Source organism: Ammospiza caudacuta, chromosome 7, assembly GCF_027887145.1.
Source record: "Ammospiza caudacuta isolate bAmmCau1 chromosome 7, bAmmCau1.pri, whole genome shotgun sequence".
NCBI lineage: Eukaryota > Metazoa > Chordata > Aves > Passeriformes > Passerellidae > Ammospiza > Ammospiza caudacuta.
In genome coordinates this window covers 48,552,165-48,572,514 of record NC_080599.1, presented here as the reverse complement: position 1 = coordinate 48,572,514, position 20,350 = coordinate 48,552,165, and the positions used below count along the sequence as shown (strand labels likewise).

General features: G+C 38.3%; 1 protein-coding gene across 1 annotated transcript in view; it reads left to right on the top strand.

The window, feature by feature from the left end:
- SLC44A5 (solute carrier family 44 member 5) overlaps nucleotides 1–20,350 on the top strand; it is a 64,661-nt gene that overhangs the window by 32,737 nt on the left and 11,574 nt on the right. Inside the window, exons 4-13 of the mRNA XM_058808414.1 lie at nucleotides 973–1,057; nucleotides 4,985–5,069; nucleotides 7,459–7,587; nucleotides 8,348–8,408; nucleotides 10,027–10,150; nucleotides 11,039–11,122; nucleotides 13,670–13,782; nucleotides 14,211–14,342; nucleotides 16,987–17,086; nucleotides 20,221–20,313. Coding sequence (XP_058664397.1) covers nucleotides 973–1,057; nucleotides 4,985–5,069; nucleotides 7,459–7,587; nucleotides 8,348–8,408; nucleotides 10,027–10,150; nucleotides 11,039–11,122; nucleotides 13,670–13,782; nucleotides 14,211–14,342; nucleotides 16,987–17,086; nucleotides 20,221–20,313 — 1,006 coding nt within the window. The remainder of the gene's footprint in view (nucleotides 1–972; nucleotides 1,058–4,984; nucleotides 5,070–7,458; nucleotides 7,588–8,347; nucleotides 8,409–10,026; nucleotides 10,151–11,038; nucleotides 11,123–13,669; nucleotides 13,783–14,210; nucleotides 14,343–16,986; nucleotides 17,087–20,220; nucleotides 20,314–20,350) is intronic.

Sequence of the window (20,350 nt, the reverse complement as noted above, 5' to 3'; positions counted from 1 at the left end):
GCTGCTTTTGTGCAGGTAATTAGGGAGAAGTTCAAAGCCATGTGTTTACTGATAAAAAACCCCACTCAAAATTAGGTGTGTTTAAAAAAAATGACACGGTTTGGAAAGTTTGCAATAACAAAGTAACTGTGATGGAAAATTTCAGGTAGCGGAAGCTAGAGAAAAACAATTTGGGTTGAGAGGAGCCCTGAGGAGAAGGAATTGTCAATGCGGATTGATAAGGTTTGGGCATGAGCCAGCCATGTACACTTGCAGCCCAGAAAGCCAAATGTATCCTGGGCTGTGTTGAAAGAAGTGTGGTCAGCAGGTCAAAGGAGGGGATTGTGCCGCTCTTGTCAGACCCCATCTGCACTCCTGCATCTGGCTCTGGGCCCCCAGCACAGGAAGGACATTGACATAGTGGAGTGAGTTCAGAGGAGGAGTGCTCTGAGGACTGGAATTCCTCTGCTGTGGAGGCAGGCTGACAAGTTGGGGTTGTTCAGTGTGGAGAAGGGAAGGTTCTGAGAGATCTTAGAGCTCCTTCCAGTGCCTAAATGGTCTCCAAGAGAGCTGGAGAGGGACTTTGCGCAAGGACAGGAGTGACAGGGCACAGAGAAATCGCTTGTAAACTAACAGAAGGCAGAGTTAGGTTAGAGATTAGGAAGAAATTTTTCCCTGTGAGTGTGGTGAGGTCCTGGCCCTGGTTGCCCAGAGAAGCTGTGGCTGCCCCATCTCTGGAAGTGTTCAAGGTCAGGCTGGAAGGGACTTGGAGCATTGGATTGCTTTCTTACAGTTTAATCCATATCTTAGTAGAACTTACTGTGCTTTGCATTCTCATATTTCATTAGGAAATCTACTAATCAGTACTCTTCAGTGTTGATCTACAAAGTGTAAAATGGTACTTTACAAGTGATACATTTTCATACTAGCTAATTTTAATCATTAACTATGAGCAGTTGACTAGTATCTTAAGAGGTATTGTGTATTTTGCAGCTTGGGTGCACGGGGACCCCAGGAAAGTGATTTATCCAACTGACAGCTATGGGCAGTTCTGTGGTCAGAGAGATACCCTCAATGAGTGAGTACTAAATCCATTCACATGCCTTTATTAGTCGTGCACTGTGAAAAAGATGTGAGGTTTCAAGTCTCTGTCAAATAGACAGTGACACTCTTTCTGTATTTATTCCAAATAAAGCTCAGAAATGTATTAGTTTCCCAGTGCAAATCCAGATCCAAATTATTACTGTAAGGCAGTTGTTTGTGTCATTTAGAGAATATTTTTTGTAAGGTATCAATATAACTTAAAGATTGTGTCAGCAGTTGCATAGAAGGTGACTAGCTGGCACAGCTTCTAACTGCCAAAGTTTGGGTAATTCATAACCTGTTGTGTAATTCTTCATCCACCTTGGGATAAAAGAAGTATTAAGGCATTTTAGCCTGGTCTATAGTTTTTGTCAATATGCACCAAATAACATAAAAGTCTGTAGTGAAAGGCTCTTGTTTTTTTTCCTGTGCCAATAGAGACTGAGTAGTCTGGGAGATGAGCAGCCGTAACTACATCCTCCTTGGAAAACAGGAGGAAAATAGAACTAAATGGCTCTATTTACTTGTCTCTGTTTTTGTTGTTTTAGATTTTGAATTGTAAGAGTTAAATTAGTTAGTTGATACCAACAGAGTAATTACACATAAAAATAGGGAAGAAAGGTGTTGCATCTATGTTTTCTTTAAAAATCTAAATGGTTTATGAAACAGAATTTTAAAAAGGTTTGCTTCTTCACCCACCATCTTCCTTTCAAAAGGTAAGTTTTAGGCATGCCTTATGCCCTTGTCACTGTCAAGAAGCTGGATGCTATGCTAGTGTTTGATAACAATCCTTTGCTGCTTCTTTCTTTCTCCATTTAGTTTTCTGTGGAAAAAAATTTGCAAGCCACTGTCCAAAGAGCAGTTCAGAAGGGGAGGAGCAGGAAATAGAGACTAGAACAGAAATAGAGCTAGGCCTATATATCCTCAAGTTTTTTTTACAGGGGAAACAGGCTAGTGAAAGAAAACCTGTTCCACACTCAAGACTATTCTTCATAGCAATTGTTGGAGAGTCAAACTTCCTGAAGAGGAAAAGCAAGGAGGAAAAAGTTGTAGTGGCGTGTGTGTTCCCCTCACTGCAACATTTCTATGCTCCCTACCATGCTGGCAACTTGTCCTTGTCCCCTCTGTCACCAGTAGGAAGTAGAGGACAAATGACTTTGGGAGTCTCAGACACACAGCTTCAATATCCTGTGTGATGTGGAGCCAGGTGTTTCTCTCTGATTCTTACCATTCACTCCCATTCCATCTTTCTGTATGTTACTTGAGTCTTCCCTTTAGTTATTTCTTACACTGTGATTTTCGGTTTGTATTTGCAAGTGACCCTCCCTATATAGGATTGCTGGCAAACAATACAGCTACTGAGACTGCATTTTGGCATTTATTTGGTACATTGAGGAGATTCTTATAAAGATATAAATAATACACATAATACAACCTACCAGAAAAGCAAGTGTGTTTATGGCAGTAGGCCAAGATACTCCTCTGAAAGAGTCCCTCTAGTCCCCGGAATGGGGCTGAGGATGTGCTTGTGAAGCTTTTGTCAATACCACTGTTTTTCAGATCTCCTGAAAGTAAGCAGTGTGAAAGACTCAGCCAGAGCTGTGGTATTCTGAAGTCTCCAAGGGTTTAGTCTGAGACATTTTTCTTGGAAAGTAATCACAATCTTTGTGTTTTGAATCTTGTCCTTGTAACAAGTATTTTCAGTAATCTCAGTGAGGAGTAGAAAAGGCAAGTTAGAAACAAAGCCAACATTCACGGCTTGTGCAAAAACCCATTTGAACTCCATAGAATGCCATGCAGTCAAATGAATTATTTTTGTATCATCATGAAATTCTTCTGTTAGACCTCTTCATGTCTTCCTGTAATCTATCCATTAGTTGACGTGTAATCTCTGAACTCGTTTTGCATTCTACAGAGCATAATGTACTAATGGAATACAACACAGTTTCATTATACAGAATACAGATCTAATTCTCAATGTGTGTTTTCATGTGTTATGTATATATTTAAACTTTCTTTTCTGTTGTCAATACCAGCAAGTGGGCTAAGAAAAAAAAAAAAAGAATTAATTAATGGTTTTGAGCAGCTCACAGATCATAAATACTATCAAGAAACTATTGAAGAATGATGGTATTTCAGTCCAAAATTGTATTCTACTAATTCAAAGAAAGAGCAACTAGTGGTGGTGAATTAGTTTTGCCAGAATGTGTCTTTTCTTAAACAGTGCATAGCAGAATGAATGTACCTCAGTGAAAACAAGTTAACATTGTAAAAAATGTCAGGCAGTTGAGTTGATCCCAGTTTTAAATGGAGTTTGAATGTGCAGTGGTGCTAAATAGTGTCTTTGATGGTATAGCCCTGTTTAGCAATTGGTGGGAGTCACATGCTGGTGGGAAAACAGAAGATGTGTCCCAGTCTGGGGGATACAATGAGATGTAGAAGCAGGACTGATGTTGAACCAGGACAGATAGAAGAGGGGCAGCCTTGTTAGCCCAAGCACTCTTCATTGTTAATATTGCCATTCTGCTCACAAGACAGAGCTCCCACTGTGCTGCAGTGCCATGGTGAAGGTCAGTGGGGGCTCAAACACTGCTTTGTGGAGTCTCCTGCACATCACAGAAGCATAGAATAGCCTGAGTTGGAAGGGACTTCAAAGCTCATTCCAACCCTCATTCCGCAGCCAGGGACACCTTCCACTAGACCAGGTTGCCCTGTTCAGCCTGTCCTTGAACACTTCCAGGGATGGGGCAGCCACAGCTTCTCTGGGCAACCTGTGTCACGGCCTCACTACCCTCACAGCCAATAATTTCTTCCCAATATTCTATATGAACCTACTCTCTGTCAGTGGGAAGCATCCCCTGTTGCCCCATCTCTCCAGGCCTTTGTAAGTAGCAACTCCATATTTTTTATAGAGTCCTTTCAGGTTAAATGTTTTGTAGGCTCCCTTCAGGGAAAGCCACAGTTAGGACACCCCTGAAGCCTTCTCTTCTCCAGGCTGAAGAATCCCAGTTCTCTCAGCCCTTCCTCATGGAAGAAGTGCTCCATCTCTCTGATCAACTTGGTGGCCCTTCATAGTCCATAGGGGAGCATATGCACCGTTTCTTGGGGTGCATATGCAGGGGCACTGCATAACCCAGACTAACTGGCTTTGAAGTTTTGTTTAAAAAGGGCAGGTCTACTGCCATATTATCTTCACTAGAGCTATCTGATAATTTTCTGATGTAGCGAAGTCTAACATGACATTTTGCTGTCTTCAAAACCCAAGTCTTAAAATCAAGAGATCTTGGGGTCCTAAGCTTCCAACAAATCCAGACTTAAGTGACAGCTGCCACAAGGCTCCAAGTTCCAGTAGATGTCAAATATGCAGGACTGACAGACTGACCCTTATTTATATCAAGGGGGATCTTGTCAGTGTTATTAGTAGATGATGTTATATTCTGTTTTCTGGACAACTGCTTTTGGTTTCCAACCATAAAAAGTTTCTGATTGGTTTTGGTGCCACCTTCTGATCAACAAAAATTAGGCCGCTTTTACAGTGAAGCATTTGCTGATGGTGAGTTTGCATGCACTTCATATGCAGGATGTTGGTGGTGCAGAGACTATGATGTTTTTGCAGGGTTATTCTACAAACCTCAGCCTCTCAAGGCAGGACTACAGCTACACAGATTGTTTCAGCTTAAAATCATGCTGCAGATAAAAACATGTCAAAATTATCATTCTTTAGAGCAACTACTTCTGGTTTCATAGATGTCTTGATGTAAAACATTCAAGGTCTGCTTGGGATTTTTTTTGTCTTGTATTTGCAATATGAATGTTCACAGTAATAAAACTTAAATATCAATGTATACAACAAATTATGGAATGGTAGGATGTATAAGCACCTATATTTATGGTGATTATTATCTTATATCCATTTCCATAGGAACAAGACCATTTTGTTTTACTTCAACATCCTGAAATGTGCCAGCCCCGTAGTGTTAATAAACCTACAGTGCCCTACAACACAGGTGAGTGAAAATGTAGAGACAAAATATTTTCCCTGCATCTTAATCATGGTGCTTAAAAATTAGACATGTATTTGTTTAGATTTAAAAATTGTTGTTCATTTCCTTCAAAATACAACATGGTTGTTTTATAAATTACTTGTAGCAAGCACACTCTCTGTAGTGTATGACGGTCAGAAAAATGAAGTGGAAATGCACAAGATTGTATATTTTGGATAAGAGTAGACAAAAAAAGTCCGCTGACTTGGACACAACAATTTTTTATTTATGAATTCATCACAGCAGCTATCCAGTAGTATTCAGTGCATGCAGAAAATACTGATTTATACCTAAGGAGCTGAACATGTTCAAGAAACTGTGCTTATTGCCATTGACAGGATTATCTGGGTGTGATTGGAGCCTATGTCTCTTTCAAAAGTGAAGATTTTGAAAGCTTATTCTTCCCTTATGTCACAATTTGCACTATGTTTGTTGTGTTGTGGTTCCTCGTGAAGTTGTGAAATAAACCTAGTCACTGCATTTGTGTGGGTTAAGATTAACCTCCTGATCTTTCTTGCAAGACAATTTTCCTGATCATAAAACATGAAAATCTCTAACAAGAAAGAGCAAGAACCCTCTTAAGACTGGCTAGTTGCTGTCAGAATGAAAACTTGCTCCATCAGCTGCAGATTTGCTTCAGGAATCCCCATCTGTCCACATGCACACATTGACACTGTTGCCCTGCAGTCTTAAGACTCTTTCACTAGAACAGTTCAGTCTGTTCAGAAATATGAGGTCATTATGTGGGATTTGGCTGGTGCTGTGGTCAGGTTGGCAATGGCCATGAATCAAATTGGGTGAAATACTTGTTAAAGGAGAGGTTTTGGGACCAGAGTAGTTACTTTGTTCATTTTCAAATATGCAACATCTCCAGAACTAAGAATGCTGTTTTTGAATGCTGTTTGTTACTGCAGATGGTTAAATGACTGGTCGTTTCGAAAAATGCTGAAGAAATTTTTTTTGATGATTCCTCTTTTGAACTGCAAACAGGGTCCTTCATTCCTGACCTATACATATAAATATCAGGAGGAAGAACCCCCAAGAACTAACATGAGAGGAGCTTCAGTTCTTGAGTAAGGCTGGATTTGAAAACAGTTAATACAGTCCATTGGATCCATAGACAGCACATTTCACTGCCTGTTTCATAGATAGCAAACAGTTTATAGTAAAGTGTGTACTTGTTAGTCACCTGTTGTCCCAGCAAGGACAAAACTCTTCTTTCTTTGTTCCTTGGCCTGTGGGTAGTCCATAGGACTAAAATACTCCTATAGAGAGACCCTCTTGCAGTATCTGCTGTGTTTTAAGGATTAGTACAAGACCTCTTCCCAAAATTCTTTTTGGTGAATTACTTAGGACGGAATGCCCTTGACATGAAAGACAGTTTTGGTGCATGATGTCTCTCTGGTACTTGGACAGCAGAGCTTTGCAAAGGGTGTTTGGATAGCACAGCTTTGGAAACAAACTGCCTTCTAGAAAAGGCTCAAGCTTGCTGTAAAGATTGAATTCAAACCAACTCACATTCTTAACGCTGAGGAGTCAGAATGTCTGTCCTTAGTGAGATTCCAGGGATCAGCAGAACCTTCAGAGTCTGTTCATCAGGGCAGCCACTTCTCCATATCCTAAATCTAAATCACAACTTCTCAGTGGATGCATTCAATAAACCCCAGTCCTCACCTGATTTCTCACATAAATCTGGCTTATAATGGCTATACCATGAGTCATGTGAGCATGACTACTTGTCATAGGCATACCCTGGCTTTGTAAGTCTTTTCTTAGTCTACAGTTAAAAGTCACTTTTGAGTGATTTACACCTAACTTGACAATATTTGTATAGATGTAATTGACTGAAGAGGTTGTGTAGAAGGATGGAATAACAGTACCCGAGACTTTGGATTTTAGTGAGACTTTCTTTAAATAAAGTTCCCCTTATACATGTAGTAGGAAAAATTGTATGTATCCTGTAGAAGTAGCTGTCACACCCCCTTGCTCTTTCATACTGCTGATGATAGATGTAGAGGAGGACTTCAGAGGTTTTTTCTTGCTGCCCAGAAAAATAATACTCCTTTCAACAGACTGAAAGCTCTTCTTGCCTATCAGAATGTGTAGAACCTAAGAAGATACAGAGAGGGACTTGATATGCCAGATATGAGGAGAACACACTTTGAAAGTATTTTCTATCAAAGAATTCTAGAAGTATTCATTTAGGGAATCAAAAGGAGAACATATCTTTTCTAAATCCAGCAGTAAACATTAATGAAGGCAGTGGCATTTTTCTTGCTTTTTCATTACACTGACTTTCCTTACCCTTCTCTACCCAGAGTGTGTCTTTACTTATGTTTTTCTTTTCTTGCAGCTTTGTGTCTCAAAGTGCCCAGACAGGTTTGCAACCTACATTGATGTTCAGGCTTCCTACAGATATAGACCAGATCAGTGGAATTACTTCAGACAGTTCTGCAAACCTGGCTTTAACAATCCTCGCAAGGTGTGTATGTATCTGTAGATGATAAAGTACATTTTTTCTTCAAGCAGTATTTAATATGCATGATTTTACTGAGCTGCATCAAAGATTTGAATTATTCTGATTTCAGCATGTAAGGAGATGTCCCATTTATGTGATTTGACAGTTGTTTAATCTAGGCTGAAGGTCTTGAATGCACACTAAACCTCCACTCTTCAAATGATTGCTGTTAGCTTAAAAGACTACCTGCAGCTACTCATTCAGTTGCAGTACTGTGGCAAGCAGTATCCTTTAGTACTTAAGTACCCCACAGCAGTAGAGTGTCTCAAACCAATTCTTAAGGCTCTTAAGTCATCTATAGCTACTTGGAAAGTTAGCTAAGAAAATTAATCTATCCTTCATATAACTGATTTTGTACTCAAATGTACTGTGTTACTTTTCCCATCTTTAAAATGTCTTGCAATTCAGCTACATTAATTGGATTAAAATCTTACTTTTCTTTAAGAGAAAAGATAAAGGGTAGGCAAGGAACAGTTGTCCAGTCAGTTCTGGCTTAGATGCTGATCCATAAGTCTTTTATGTCACTAGAAAAGAAAAGAACAGTCTTTTCCCAAATCACAATGACAGTTTGGATTCTCACTTAGATATAAATGTATCTTGCAGCTCCACCAGTGAAATTTGGGGAGGAGGCTACAAAGCCCAGTTTGGGGCATTCTTCAGACTGGGTGAAAAACAAACATACTGTTACACTGTTATTCAGCATTCCTATTTTTCCCCTTTTTAGTCTATTGCTCAAGTCCTACGTGATGAAGATTGTCCTTCGATGATCATTCCAAGCAGGCCTTGTGAGTGGTTCTACTTCTTATACGCATCTTAGCAGATTGTAAGCATTCATATTCAAGCACAACTCCAGTCTGAAATGTGTTTTGTGGCAACATCACTAGGAGCTGTTTATCTGACATTCACATTCATTCAGTTTTAAAGCATAAATCAATTCAATTTGAAAATACAAATATTTATTAATATTTTTTCTAACAGTTGTCTGGGAATATTCAGCATGTGATCAGGTCAAGCTGAGCTCTTTCTTGCTCTTGAATCATCACTGATAGCAAAAGCTCTTCAACTGAAATTGTGCTTTCCAAAACAAGAGCAAGCGATGCCATTGGCATAAAGAAAATGCTACAAATGTTGGAAGGATCATATGGCCTGGCCATGTGTTGAAGTTCAAACAATACTTCAGCCCAGTTACAATGCAGCTCTCCTTTCAGTGCAGTGCTGGCTATGCAGGACATATGGAGGAATTCCAGAGCAAAAAATGTCACTGTGGTCAGCAGGTGTTTCTGAGTAGATAACCACTGATCTCAGAGCTCATCTCAGCTGCACAAGTGTAGTATTGACCCAGAATCTTACAGAAGAAATCGCTGTTTATTTTTGCCATACTTTAAAGTAGGGATCATGTAAACCAGGAACATGTCATTAAAAGGAGAAGATACGGATTAAATTTTTTAAACATAGTCTGAATTGTATGAAAACTGAAGTACTGACCCAAAAGACATAAAATAACTTGCGAAGAAGCTCTTATATTCCTTTACACTACATCAATGAGCAAAGATTACAGTTTAGAGAAAAAGATATGTTAAGATATGTTGCTTAATAATTTATTCAGAATATTTGCTGGGGGAGATAGATCAGACTGAAGATTGAGCCCTGGCATCAGTATTTGTTGCAATCTGGTAAGGAAAGCACTGAATAGTTATGTGAAGTACGCCTCTGAAGGAGGACTCACCTGCTCTTCTCTTTGGAATGAAACCAAGGATGTTTTGCAGCAAAGAACAGGGCAGAGTAAATGAGTATGCAAACACCTCCTTTTCTCGCTTTTTTATAATCTCCTCTTCCCTCTAACCAGCTCTTTCTGTCTTTTTTCCATTGCTTCATCTCCAAGAATATCTAGTGATAGTGCCTGGTACTGGAGCTCATCTGGCATATAAGGAAAGCAACACTTGCTGTTATATATTGGTTTGGGGCTAATATGATTCATGCTCAGTCAAGTTGAATCTGTCCTTGGGGGCTGGTCTCATTATTACCATAAAATGGCATATTTGAGAAGCTGCAGTTTTTATAAGCTGCCCAGATGCTGACAGAGAGTAAGTTCCACATTTATTACAAATTCTAAACTCCTATGTATAGTACTGTTGTTATTTGGTAGGACCTATAATCTCCAGTTGAAATCTATGATCCAACCCTGCCTGAGCTCAGACAAAAAGCCTCCGAGCATAAAAATCATAATCTTGAATGCAATGGCTCTTCCAAGATTTGTCAAAGTCAACATATTGCTATATAATCAGTTGAAAAACAATTGACTGTGAATCTGAAATTATTTAAATATGTTGCAAAACACACATGATAAAAGCAGAGCTTGACATGAGATGTAATATGCAGGCTTTGTTTTGATATTTTGAATAGTTCTGAAGAGATGCTTCCCAGACTTCTCCACGAAGAATGGTGTGTTGACCGTGGCAAATCAGACTACATTCAAAGATGGAAGAGGGAAAACAAGAAATGTAACTGATCTCAGGGAAGCTGCAAAGTAGGTTTTACCCTTCTTCGGTGTTTGTTGGATTCTGCACAATAATTTAATAATTTTAAAGAATCAGAATCTCTTGTAGCAAATGACTGAGGGTACCCAAGCTAGACTCGGTAGCAAATGGTTTCTCTGTGCCTGAGCACTTCCAAAGTTCCGTTAAGGAAATCCAGTACTGTGGTGTGCAGAAAGGAGCAAAAAGTGCAAAAAGCCTAAGTCTGACGGCCTCAGTCATTTTTTGAAATAATTATTGTTTTTTCTAGCAAAAATAAGTTTTGCAAGGAAATTTACCTGAGGTTCAAATGCAATCCTCATGCTGCAGGACTCAGGCCAGCCAGGAATGGCCTTGGCTATGCCGCTCTGTAATGACCTTTCCACTACCATGGGCTGGCCTAGTACTCTGGGCGTCTCACCTCATCCGAGTGCTCCTGCTTCTGGTAAAAAATAATGTATTGGGCTATTCTTCGGAAAACTATTATGTGGGTGAGCATTCTGCAGAATAGAAAAACAGTTCCATCAAGTTGCTTCACTGACCTGTTTTCTGGTTCTATGCTTTTAGCAGTTCTAGAGTCACTACTGTTTGTCCCTTGCTACATTGCAGATATTGATAGTATACACTTGCCTTGTGACATAATAAGCAATTCTGACAATAAAGCCTTTTTAATTAATTTTTTTCAGGACTTGTAGAGACATTCTTATATAGATTTTTCTTTACTGTAACTGTGATTGATGTTGATTTGGTGACAGAACTGGAGTATAGTTGTAAAAAAATTTTAGTATACTCTTATCACTACCAAAGATATTTCAGATTCTTTCACTGATCATATTTGTTGTTTAAATAAAATTCTCCTTTTCTACCTGAAGCAAACTTTTGTTTGATTTTTCTTTTCTCAGTGGCATCAATAATGTCCTGGATGCAAGATCAGTTGGAATGAAAATTTTTGAAGACTATGCCATTTCTTGGTATTGGATTTTAATGTAAGGGTTTTTTTGGTATTTTTAGTGTTTCGAAACTCATTTTGCAATGTGCAGGAATTAAAAAAATAGATTGTGTATGTATTTGGTACATATTCTACTTTAAAATTCGATAAACTGTAACTTCCTTTCATCACACATGATAATAAGATAGTTACAGTTCTGTGGATGGTAAGGATAGTACAGCAGACATACATAGAGTGTCAGTTGATCTGGAATAACTTTTTAATGTCCTGCCAGTCAGAAAATCAGGAGGAACAGGGTTCTGTTGCAGCACCCATGTGTGTAGCAATTCCAAAACTGAAAAATCTTAATTAAGTAACTTTCAAGCCAGTTGCACTTGCCAAGTATCACTAGTACATATATAAAACAGATAGTTTCTGAATTTGTGCAAGCAATATTCAGTTAAACCCATTATAATCCCTAAGTTCAATATGAATCCATAAATCCAATGCAGCAGGCAAAGCAACATCAAGAACAATTACTGAACAGTATTAACTGTATCTTGCAATTAATATTAATCACCAATTAATTAAAATGCAGCACCAAAACAAGAGAAGTAGCTTCTTTGTTGAAGCAAATATGTAAGTATTTGTGAGCTCCTAGCCCATTAATATTGATTATGATGGACCAGTGTGTTGATCTATTTAAACAGGAACTGAATTTGTTGCCAGGTGAGAACCTTTAACATGCACATGTTAAGCATACATTAGTCAATCCTGAATGCAAACCCACAGCATTTAATACATACTTTAGATAATAATGTGGAGATTTAGTCGGTTCAGAAACACATGTTGTCAGCTTTTAAAGGTGTTCAGACACTGGTGGAAAGACAGCTTTCTCATAGTCTGATACTCAGCTCACAATATTTAGTAGCAGGAAACTCATGGATATTCAGCAAGCTTGGGTCTCTCTCTCTTACTGAAATCAGGCTTGTGGTACAGAGTCTTTCAAAGGACATACCACTGGACACACTGGACAGAGAACTGACCATTGTTTTGAACAGAAATTCTAAATATTGAAGCAAGTTTCCACATTTCAAATATGGTATTTTTTTGTAAGGAAGTGTTACCACTTCAAAGTAGTTGGATATAATTTTCATCACACTTTTCACCCAATGATAGCATAGATCAAATGATTTCTGGACAAATATATTTAAGTGCCAGAGGTTGGGTAAAGTTTTTAACAGCAAAGGCTTGACACTGAAGGGAGGCTGGATTAGAATGTAAATATGGAATTGCTGTAGTGTTTTTAGCATGCCTCAAAAGAACTACTGCTTCAAGCCTCAGTTTAAGGGAACTAGTCTGTTGAAGGCAGTTGCTACTACGTACTCAGTTTTGGTGTTACTAGGACTCATGTATAGCTAAAGATAACTTTAGATAAAAGTAATTTACTGCTTTCAAGATGGAGCCCCAAAACGACAACTTTTCTTGAGGAATATATTCTGAATTTCAGTAAATCATTCAGAAAGGGAAAATACATCAGGCTAGGAAGCCATTAAAGACGTAGGACTTAAGGCAGGGTTAGAAAGGTTTAACTAAATAAGCTGATGTGATTTTTTTTATGATCAGGCTGCCCCATTTTTTAGCTTTGGTTGTTGGCTAAATAAGCTGGGAACATTCAGAGGAAAAGTTACTGAACACAGGCGAGAAGAGGGTTTAAATTTTTTTGGGTCTGTACTAATACAAAATTCGCATGTAACACCTACTAAAAATAATGAGACATGAAATGTTCTTTAAAGCATCTGAGCTGGATATTTGTTCAATGGGATTAATATTCATATTGCTTTCTTCATAATTGTTTAGAAAGCCATGTGGAGTGAAAAAGCCTTTTGCAATAATTTTTTTCCTTTCTGACTTGCTTTCTAGGAGTGAAATGAAAACAAATATTACATTACATTATATTACATTACATTAATTATTGTCTTGATGAAGAAAAGGCACTGTAAATGCCTTTAGGGACTTCATAGAAAGGCTCTTAACAGTTTCTTTCTATGCATCATAGTGCCCTGATCGTTTCGTCTTCTGATTAGTAGAAGCGGTGATGAGTAGAAATTATGTCCTTCTAACCTCCTGATGGTTTTTCTCCTAAATGTAATTCTTCTTTTTTTTCACTAGGAAGCTTCTAGAATGTTGTTTACTAACATTGTTTCTTTGCAAGCAGGGATTTTCTGTGGAGGACATAAACCAGCAACTTCCCCACACATAGGTATCCCTCCCATTTAACTTTCTGTACTATAGGTTAGACTGTGGCCTGAAAAAGGCAGTGAGTTTTTCAGCTGGTGTAAGTGACAAAAAAGGCATTCTATTAATCCCATTCAACCAGCCTGACAACCTAGTACACATATATGAGATCATCATATATAAGCTGTTTGTAATGGCAGATAACAGCCAAGAGAATGTATTTCATAACGAAGATTTTTTAATACTTTTTTACAAATCATGCTATTATGTGAGATGAAGTGACCCTCATTTGAAGTAACAGGAATGCAAGAATGTGAATAGATTCTTACACTCATTTTCTCTGTGTTTCTGTTTATTCACTTTCTAGTGGACTGTTCATTGCAATGATGTTGAGTCTGCTGTTCCTTGTGTTATTGAGGTTCACAGCTGGGGTTCTCTTCTGGATTTTCATCTTTGGTGTGATTGGAATTATAGGTTATGGTAGGTGTAATTTTCTAGCCTCTGAGACTATTTTTTCTTACTGCTTAAGTCTGGAAAATCAGTAGTTAATTCAATTAAATGGTACAATTGGGTAAATTAATGCCTAGTTTTAGACACAATTAAGTGAGAAGGACATAAATGGCAGCACAACGCAGTAAGAATCCAGCTGTGCTGATACTTAGCAGCAGATGTAGTAACCTGCATTACCTATGCACAGTATGCTTAGTCTGTAATCACTTGTACTGATATTTCTTTCCCATATATATGATATCATAATTTGCTAGTGTCACAGTGATGCATTTTTGGGGTTTGCTGACCTGACAGGCTTATACAAAAGCAAAACATTTGGCTTGTAAGATTTTTTTTTTTTAATTTGCATCTTTGCGCTCTTCATACACACTCCTATTTTATTGATTGTTTTTTAAAAGGCATCTGGCATTGTTACTGGGAGTATGATCATCTTAAAGGAATACCTGGATCTGACCTCACTGTTTATGATATTGGATTCCAGACAGACTTCAAAGTGTACCTGCAACTGAGGCAAACATGGTTAGCATTTAGTAAGTGCCCTTTTACATTTGGTATCTGCTAATGGATATTCAGGAAAATCAGTCAGTGTCTTAATTCACTTTCTGCCTTGTTAAATCTCCTCTACACATGTTGCTCAGAGGAGAAAGCAGAATTCCCTTTCTCTGTATTGTGTAAAAATATGCTTTTTCAAAAGAGACTCGTATATTTGTAAGGGGAGATAATGCAATCACACTAGTGATAAGAATGAAAAAATCTTTTGTTAGGAGCATTCTATTTCCTGTGTGTTCAGTCTTCAACATGGGGAAAGCAGAAGGCAGTAATTAAGTTCATCATGATGAAGTTGTGCAAGGAAGTGTACTTTTCTCTCTCAGATTATTTTTTCTCCCTCCTTGAGAGCCCCAGAATGAGATTAATAAGTCACATTAATAACTACACTTGTTTTGTGTCTTAGAATCATAAAATGTGCCAAGTTGGAAGGGGCCCATCAGCATGATCTAGTCCAGCTCCTGGCCCTGCACAGGACACTCCAACAATCCCACCCTGTGCTTGAGAGTATTGTCCAAATGTTCCTTGGGCTCTGGCAGCCTTGGGGCCATGACCATTCCCTGGGCAGTCTGTTCAGTGCCTCACTCTTGGGGAAGAACCTTTTTCTGATGTCCCACCCAAATCCCCCGACCCAGCTCCAGCTGTTCCCTGGAGTCATGTCACTGGTCATGAGAATGAAGAGGTCGGTACCTGCCCTTCTAGTTGTCCTTATGAGGATGTTGAGGACCACAGTGAGGTCTCTGAATTTTCTTGTTGTCTGATCTAAGACTGTGAAATAAACCATTTTAAACAAAATCCTACTGGAACAAGACAACCTGCAGCATACACGCTCCCCCCCACAAGAAAGGAAGAGCAGAAGAGGGAAAGAATAACTGTCGAATATTACTTGCACTCCTGTTACTGCTCTGTTCGAAGACACACAGACTTGTAACTGATGATGAATGGATCATAACCAAAAACACTGCCTCTCCCTATTGGTAGCTAAATTAATAGAGCAGTAGCTTACTGCTTAAATCTCCTATCTCTTATTTATGTCTTCATTTACTTCTGTGTTGGATCATTGAACTTATGAGACATCTTCTATATATATTGTTGAGGCAGAGCTTTTTAGTGTGCTCTCCGTAGAGAATATTAGGACTTTATTATGCATTTTTTCCCCTGTAACTCTTCAGGCTCTTCCCCTGCCTGATTCTTAGCAGCCAGTGTATAGTTTACCTAGAGTTTAGTGTCACTTTAACAAGAGTAAATTACGGTACACAGGAATTAAATTGCTTTTCCAAAATCACTTAGCAAAGTAAATAGTTACATATCCTTGAAGAAAACGTAGTCAGAGTCCTAGTCTAGAACTCATCATGTACTGACAATGCTTGCCTTTTTCACAGTGTTTTGGACAAGTACATTAATCTAACAGAGACAAATTGGAATGAGACCAACTTCAAAGAAACCTGTTTTTATATTCCTTCATGGGGGAATGGCACCTGCCGTTCTGTTGCCAGGGGTAATACTTGAGATTGCAATTCAACATCATCTGTGACTATTGGGTCTGATATTCTGAGACTCTATCTAAGCTGTGGGACCTAAAGCCAAATCTCATCTTCCTTTGCAAACCTTCATATAAGTTTTTAGATACTTAAGGGTATACTGTCCCTTTTGTCTTCCTCACCCTCCACAGAACTTCTTGGTCTCAGCTGGAGGACACAGGTCCTGCTGCATACAATAATCTGCCCCCTACTGGGCTGGTTTAGGTGTTGTCTAATGATCTGAAGCACCAAAAGTAAATGGATATGTCTCAGAGTTGGAGGATGTGTACTTCAGGCATTAAAGACTCAGTCTTCTCCAGGTGAAGTTCCCAGATTTTTCTTATTTCTACTGCAGAAGCAGGTTTTGAACCAACACGAATAGAAAGCGGACAGAAGCAGACTCTACTGAAATCAGAGTTACAATTCAAATGCTGCTTATAATTAAGAGCTCTCAGCTCTCTAATATCAGAGCATGATTCCAGCAACGCAACTGGAAGGTGAAAGTAATTGGACCAGGATGGTCCTATCCTAGTCTCTTTTTTTTTTTAACTTAAATGAGGTGAAAGGAGCTCATACCAGGGTAATACTCAAACAAACCTTTTGATTTTAGTACATCTACATTTTAGAACAATGTAGATCAGAAAAATGCACTCTCCATGAAAAACTTGACTCTTCATCTCCTCTTTTTTATTATGTAAATACTATAAATGAACAACAGTACAGCATGAATAAATGCTTGTATTATGAGCAAATTTCTTGTTTATGGGAAGTATAATTTGTAAAGGATGAATTGTATCTAAGGCTAGATACTGCAGTCACATTGAAGTTAATATTTTTCTGAGAATTAGATGTTCCATTTTTCTGTTAAAAACATAAATATCAGGGTCATATACACTCTGACTAACTCACTGCAAATAGAATTTTTTTCAATGGGACTTCAAAACCTATGAAATGGGATTGAAGTTTGGCAGGTGCAGTTGTAGAAAGAAATGCTCAGGCACAGAATTTTATTCATGAACAATAGTTCAAATTACAAGGAAAAAATTACAGAAGCAGCATGTTGGTTTTGTTCTTGATAAGTCTAATTTCTTTATTTGCTTGTTTACAGTGATCATACTTTGTGGTGTTGAAGTCATAATCATACTGATGCTGATCTTCCTAAGAAATCGGATTCGGATTGCTATTGCACTGTTGAAGGAAGGTAGTAGGTATGTTTGTCTGATTTTAATATATGCTGAATTTTGTTGAATGATCTCTAGAGTACACTCTTCTAGAACTCTATCTTGCATTACCAAGGGCAGAAAATTGGGGTTTAAAATACCACACTGCATTTGTTGCGTGAAGCAGGTTCAACAAGGAATTCACAGGAGGCGTTCAAGGAATATCAGTTACCTTTTAATGAGGTCGTGCTTAATAGAGCTTTCTCTTTTAAAGTAAGGTATTTCTTACCTTTCTGCTTCTTGCCTTAAGAATTCATACATTCTTAATGTTACCACATATGCTTAGTGCAAAGAAGGTGTCTCAGCAGAAAATCTAAGTGTGGTATACTGTTTATAGGAGGCTGGGACCTGTAGGTGCCAACTTTTCTCTGTCATTGGATTGTTCCTTGAGTCTTATACTAGTGGTAGAGGATTAGTGTTGTTTTGGCTTTGGCTTCTATTTAAGAAAAGACCAGGAGATTCTACTGGGTCCAGTCAAACTTCTGTGTGGACAGGCATAAATCTGCAGAGAGAAAAAGAAACTTCTGTGACCAGACATTGTAAGAGGATGTGGTCTAAGATACGTCTTCTTAGCTCTGAGTAAAGAAGAAGGCAAACCAGGATATGGGAGTTCTGGGCTAAAGGGACCTCTTTGTTGTGTGTTTCCTGAAATCTGCATAGGCTTTGTTCACAGTGGTTCCTATTCTAAGCAGTTTTACACAGAACATTTAGTGGGTTTTTTTTGTTTTGTTTGGGATTTTTGTTGGGTTTTTTTCCTTTGTTTGGTTTGGTTTTTTTGTTTGTTTTTGGTTTGGTTTGGAGTTTGGATTTTTTTAATTGAGAGTATTACAAAGGATAAATGGACTTAAAATTCAATGACTTAAAATGTCACTCGGATTTCACTGCAAATAGGCTATGGTCTCATAGGTCCATAAAGCAAGCCTGTGTTCTCAGAGCACATAGCGTTAGCTCTAAGTTTATCTATGAGCACTTGCTTGTGGTTTTCTGCCATCTTTATTGCCTCTGTGGTTCCCAGGAATCACAATTTGGGATTTTTGTCATGGAATTAAGAAATACTGAAGTTCTGCATTTAGCCAGGTATCTGTTTCCTGTCTTATGCTACTGTGCAATTAGAACATAGCAATTAATTTAGGCAGCACTAAATTATACTCTTTAATTAATTACTCATTCATTAAAATCCAGGAACACTTTTAACGTTCTTCAAAACCTTTGTTCACAGTCTTGACAGGTGGAAGGATTTTAGAAAGTTCATAAACTTCTTGCTGATTAGTAATAACATTCTGTAGTTTTCCAGCAGCATGGAAAGGTTACTTGAAGGTGAACTTCTTGCTTTCATGCATAATGGATGAGATGAAACACTGTATGTAATTACTGTAAACCTAACAGACCAGGTCATATATTTAGGAAGATAAAAAATAAGGTGCTAATGATTGGAAATCAAATTATGTTTTTCAATACCTTTTAGCTACATTTTCAAAAATATTAGTTATAATGCCAGTAATTGACTTGAAATCCATAATTAGAAACAAGAGTTGTTAATCAGTGTTTTGGAATAATAGGGCATGGTCTTAATGGTAACTAACTTAATGGTAACTAAGTCGCCCTGTTTTTCTAAGTTCTTCTAAGCCTTTTGATGTTTACATTTTTGTAATGGAGTTCTCATGCACTTTATGTAAATAATGATTGTTTTTGCCTTCCTTTCTGGAGGAGGAGAAATTTCATGGACTGTTGATTTGACCAGTGTCATTGAAGAGGTGGCAATTTCATCCTCCAATCCAGGATCACTTTTCCAATTCTATATATATCAAGGTCGAGAAATAAACTTCCCTTTTTTTTACCTTGGAGGTTCCAGCGTGCGTGTTGTTTTATTTCATGTCCTATTGTAATACTAAGAGGCTTGCCAATAACTGCTGAACACAGCCAATTTGTTGTGATTATTTCTCAAACAGCATAAGTCTGTGTCCTCCTGTGTGACTTGTAATAGACTTTTTTGTCTCTGTGCTCAGACAGCAACTGATGTTTGGCTCAAAACCTCTGGATTGGACATGACAGTTTCCTTGAATTCCCCCCAGCATTTACTACTTTACCTTTAGAAACTGAGTAAATTTTTCTCCTTTTGCTGTCTGGAAACTGCGTCCTATAAAACAAATGACATCAGAGGTGCCCTAAGTTATAGAAGAAATACTGTAAAAAATAGTACTAGACATAAAGGCTTGTGATAAAGACAGACAGCCTGTAAGTTTAAGTAAACAAAGCACATGCTTTCTGAATTTTCATCCAGTGAGATACCCAGTTGGAGATGTTCACTTCTGGGATAGCAGCAGGTTTACCAAGAGGGCTGGTGTCAACTCCCACTTCCAGAGAATGAGTCCCTGGCAGAGTGGGAACTAGCATGGTCAAGTTCCTGCCACTAGTCACATTCTAGCCACAGGAATTAGCAGTAGAATATCAGGCTACATATTCCTTGATATTAAAAGAAGCTGTCTAAGCTGTCAACAGAAAAAGGCAATTATTAATTTTGCCTTCCATTAGTCATAGGTGAGCACCACTTATGTACAGCATGTGCAAGGAAAGTCACACAAGTGCAGGAAGGTGCAGTCTGTCCAGGCATTGCAAAGACAAGTTGACTGTCTCTGCCCCTACCTAGCTAGCACTTAAGGCAGGAAAGTTGCTGGGAACAGAGTTGTCAAATACAAAATAGAATAAGGTCGTTTCAGTTCTGTAGGAGTGAAGGAAGAACACAGGATGAGCAGAGTGGGAATTAGGACATAAAGGGTCTGCAGCAGCTGGCAAGAAGATGTCATGGAAATCAGTTAATGGCCTTGGAAAGAGATAGGTCTCTGAAGAAATCATGAAGAAGGAGAAAGTAGAAGATAAGCTGGAACATGGCAAATGGAAAAAGTTCACTCTAGTACCATTGATAAAAGTGGAGTGGTAGAAATGACAAAGTCGAGGCTTGAATACATAAGAAAAAAAATTCCTGCAGTATTCTGAGATCCCAGTACTAGCTTATGCTATGAGTGTCAACAAGGTTCTGAAACTAAAATTGCTAGAAGATGACTGATAAAAAGCTAGTTTCTGGAATTGTTACAGCTTATTGATATATTTTGTTTCTTTTATAGGGCAATTGGCTATATAATGTCTACACTGTTCTACCCAATTGTCACCTTCTTACTCATTGCAATTTGTATTTCCTACTGGGCTGTGACAGCTGTGTATCCTTCTGTCTGTGTACCTATCTGGAGCAAGTTT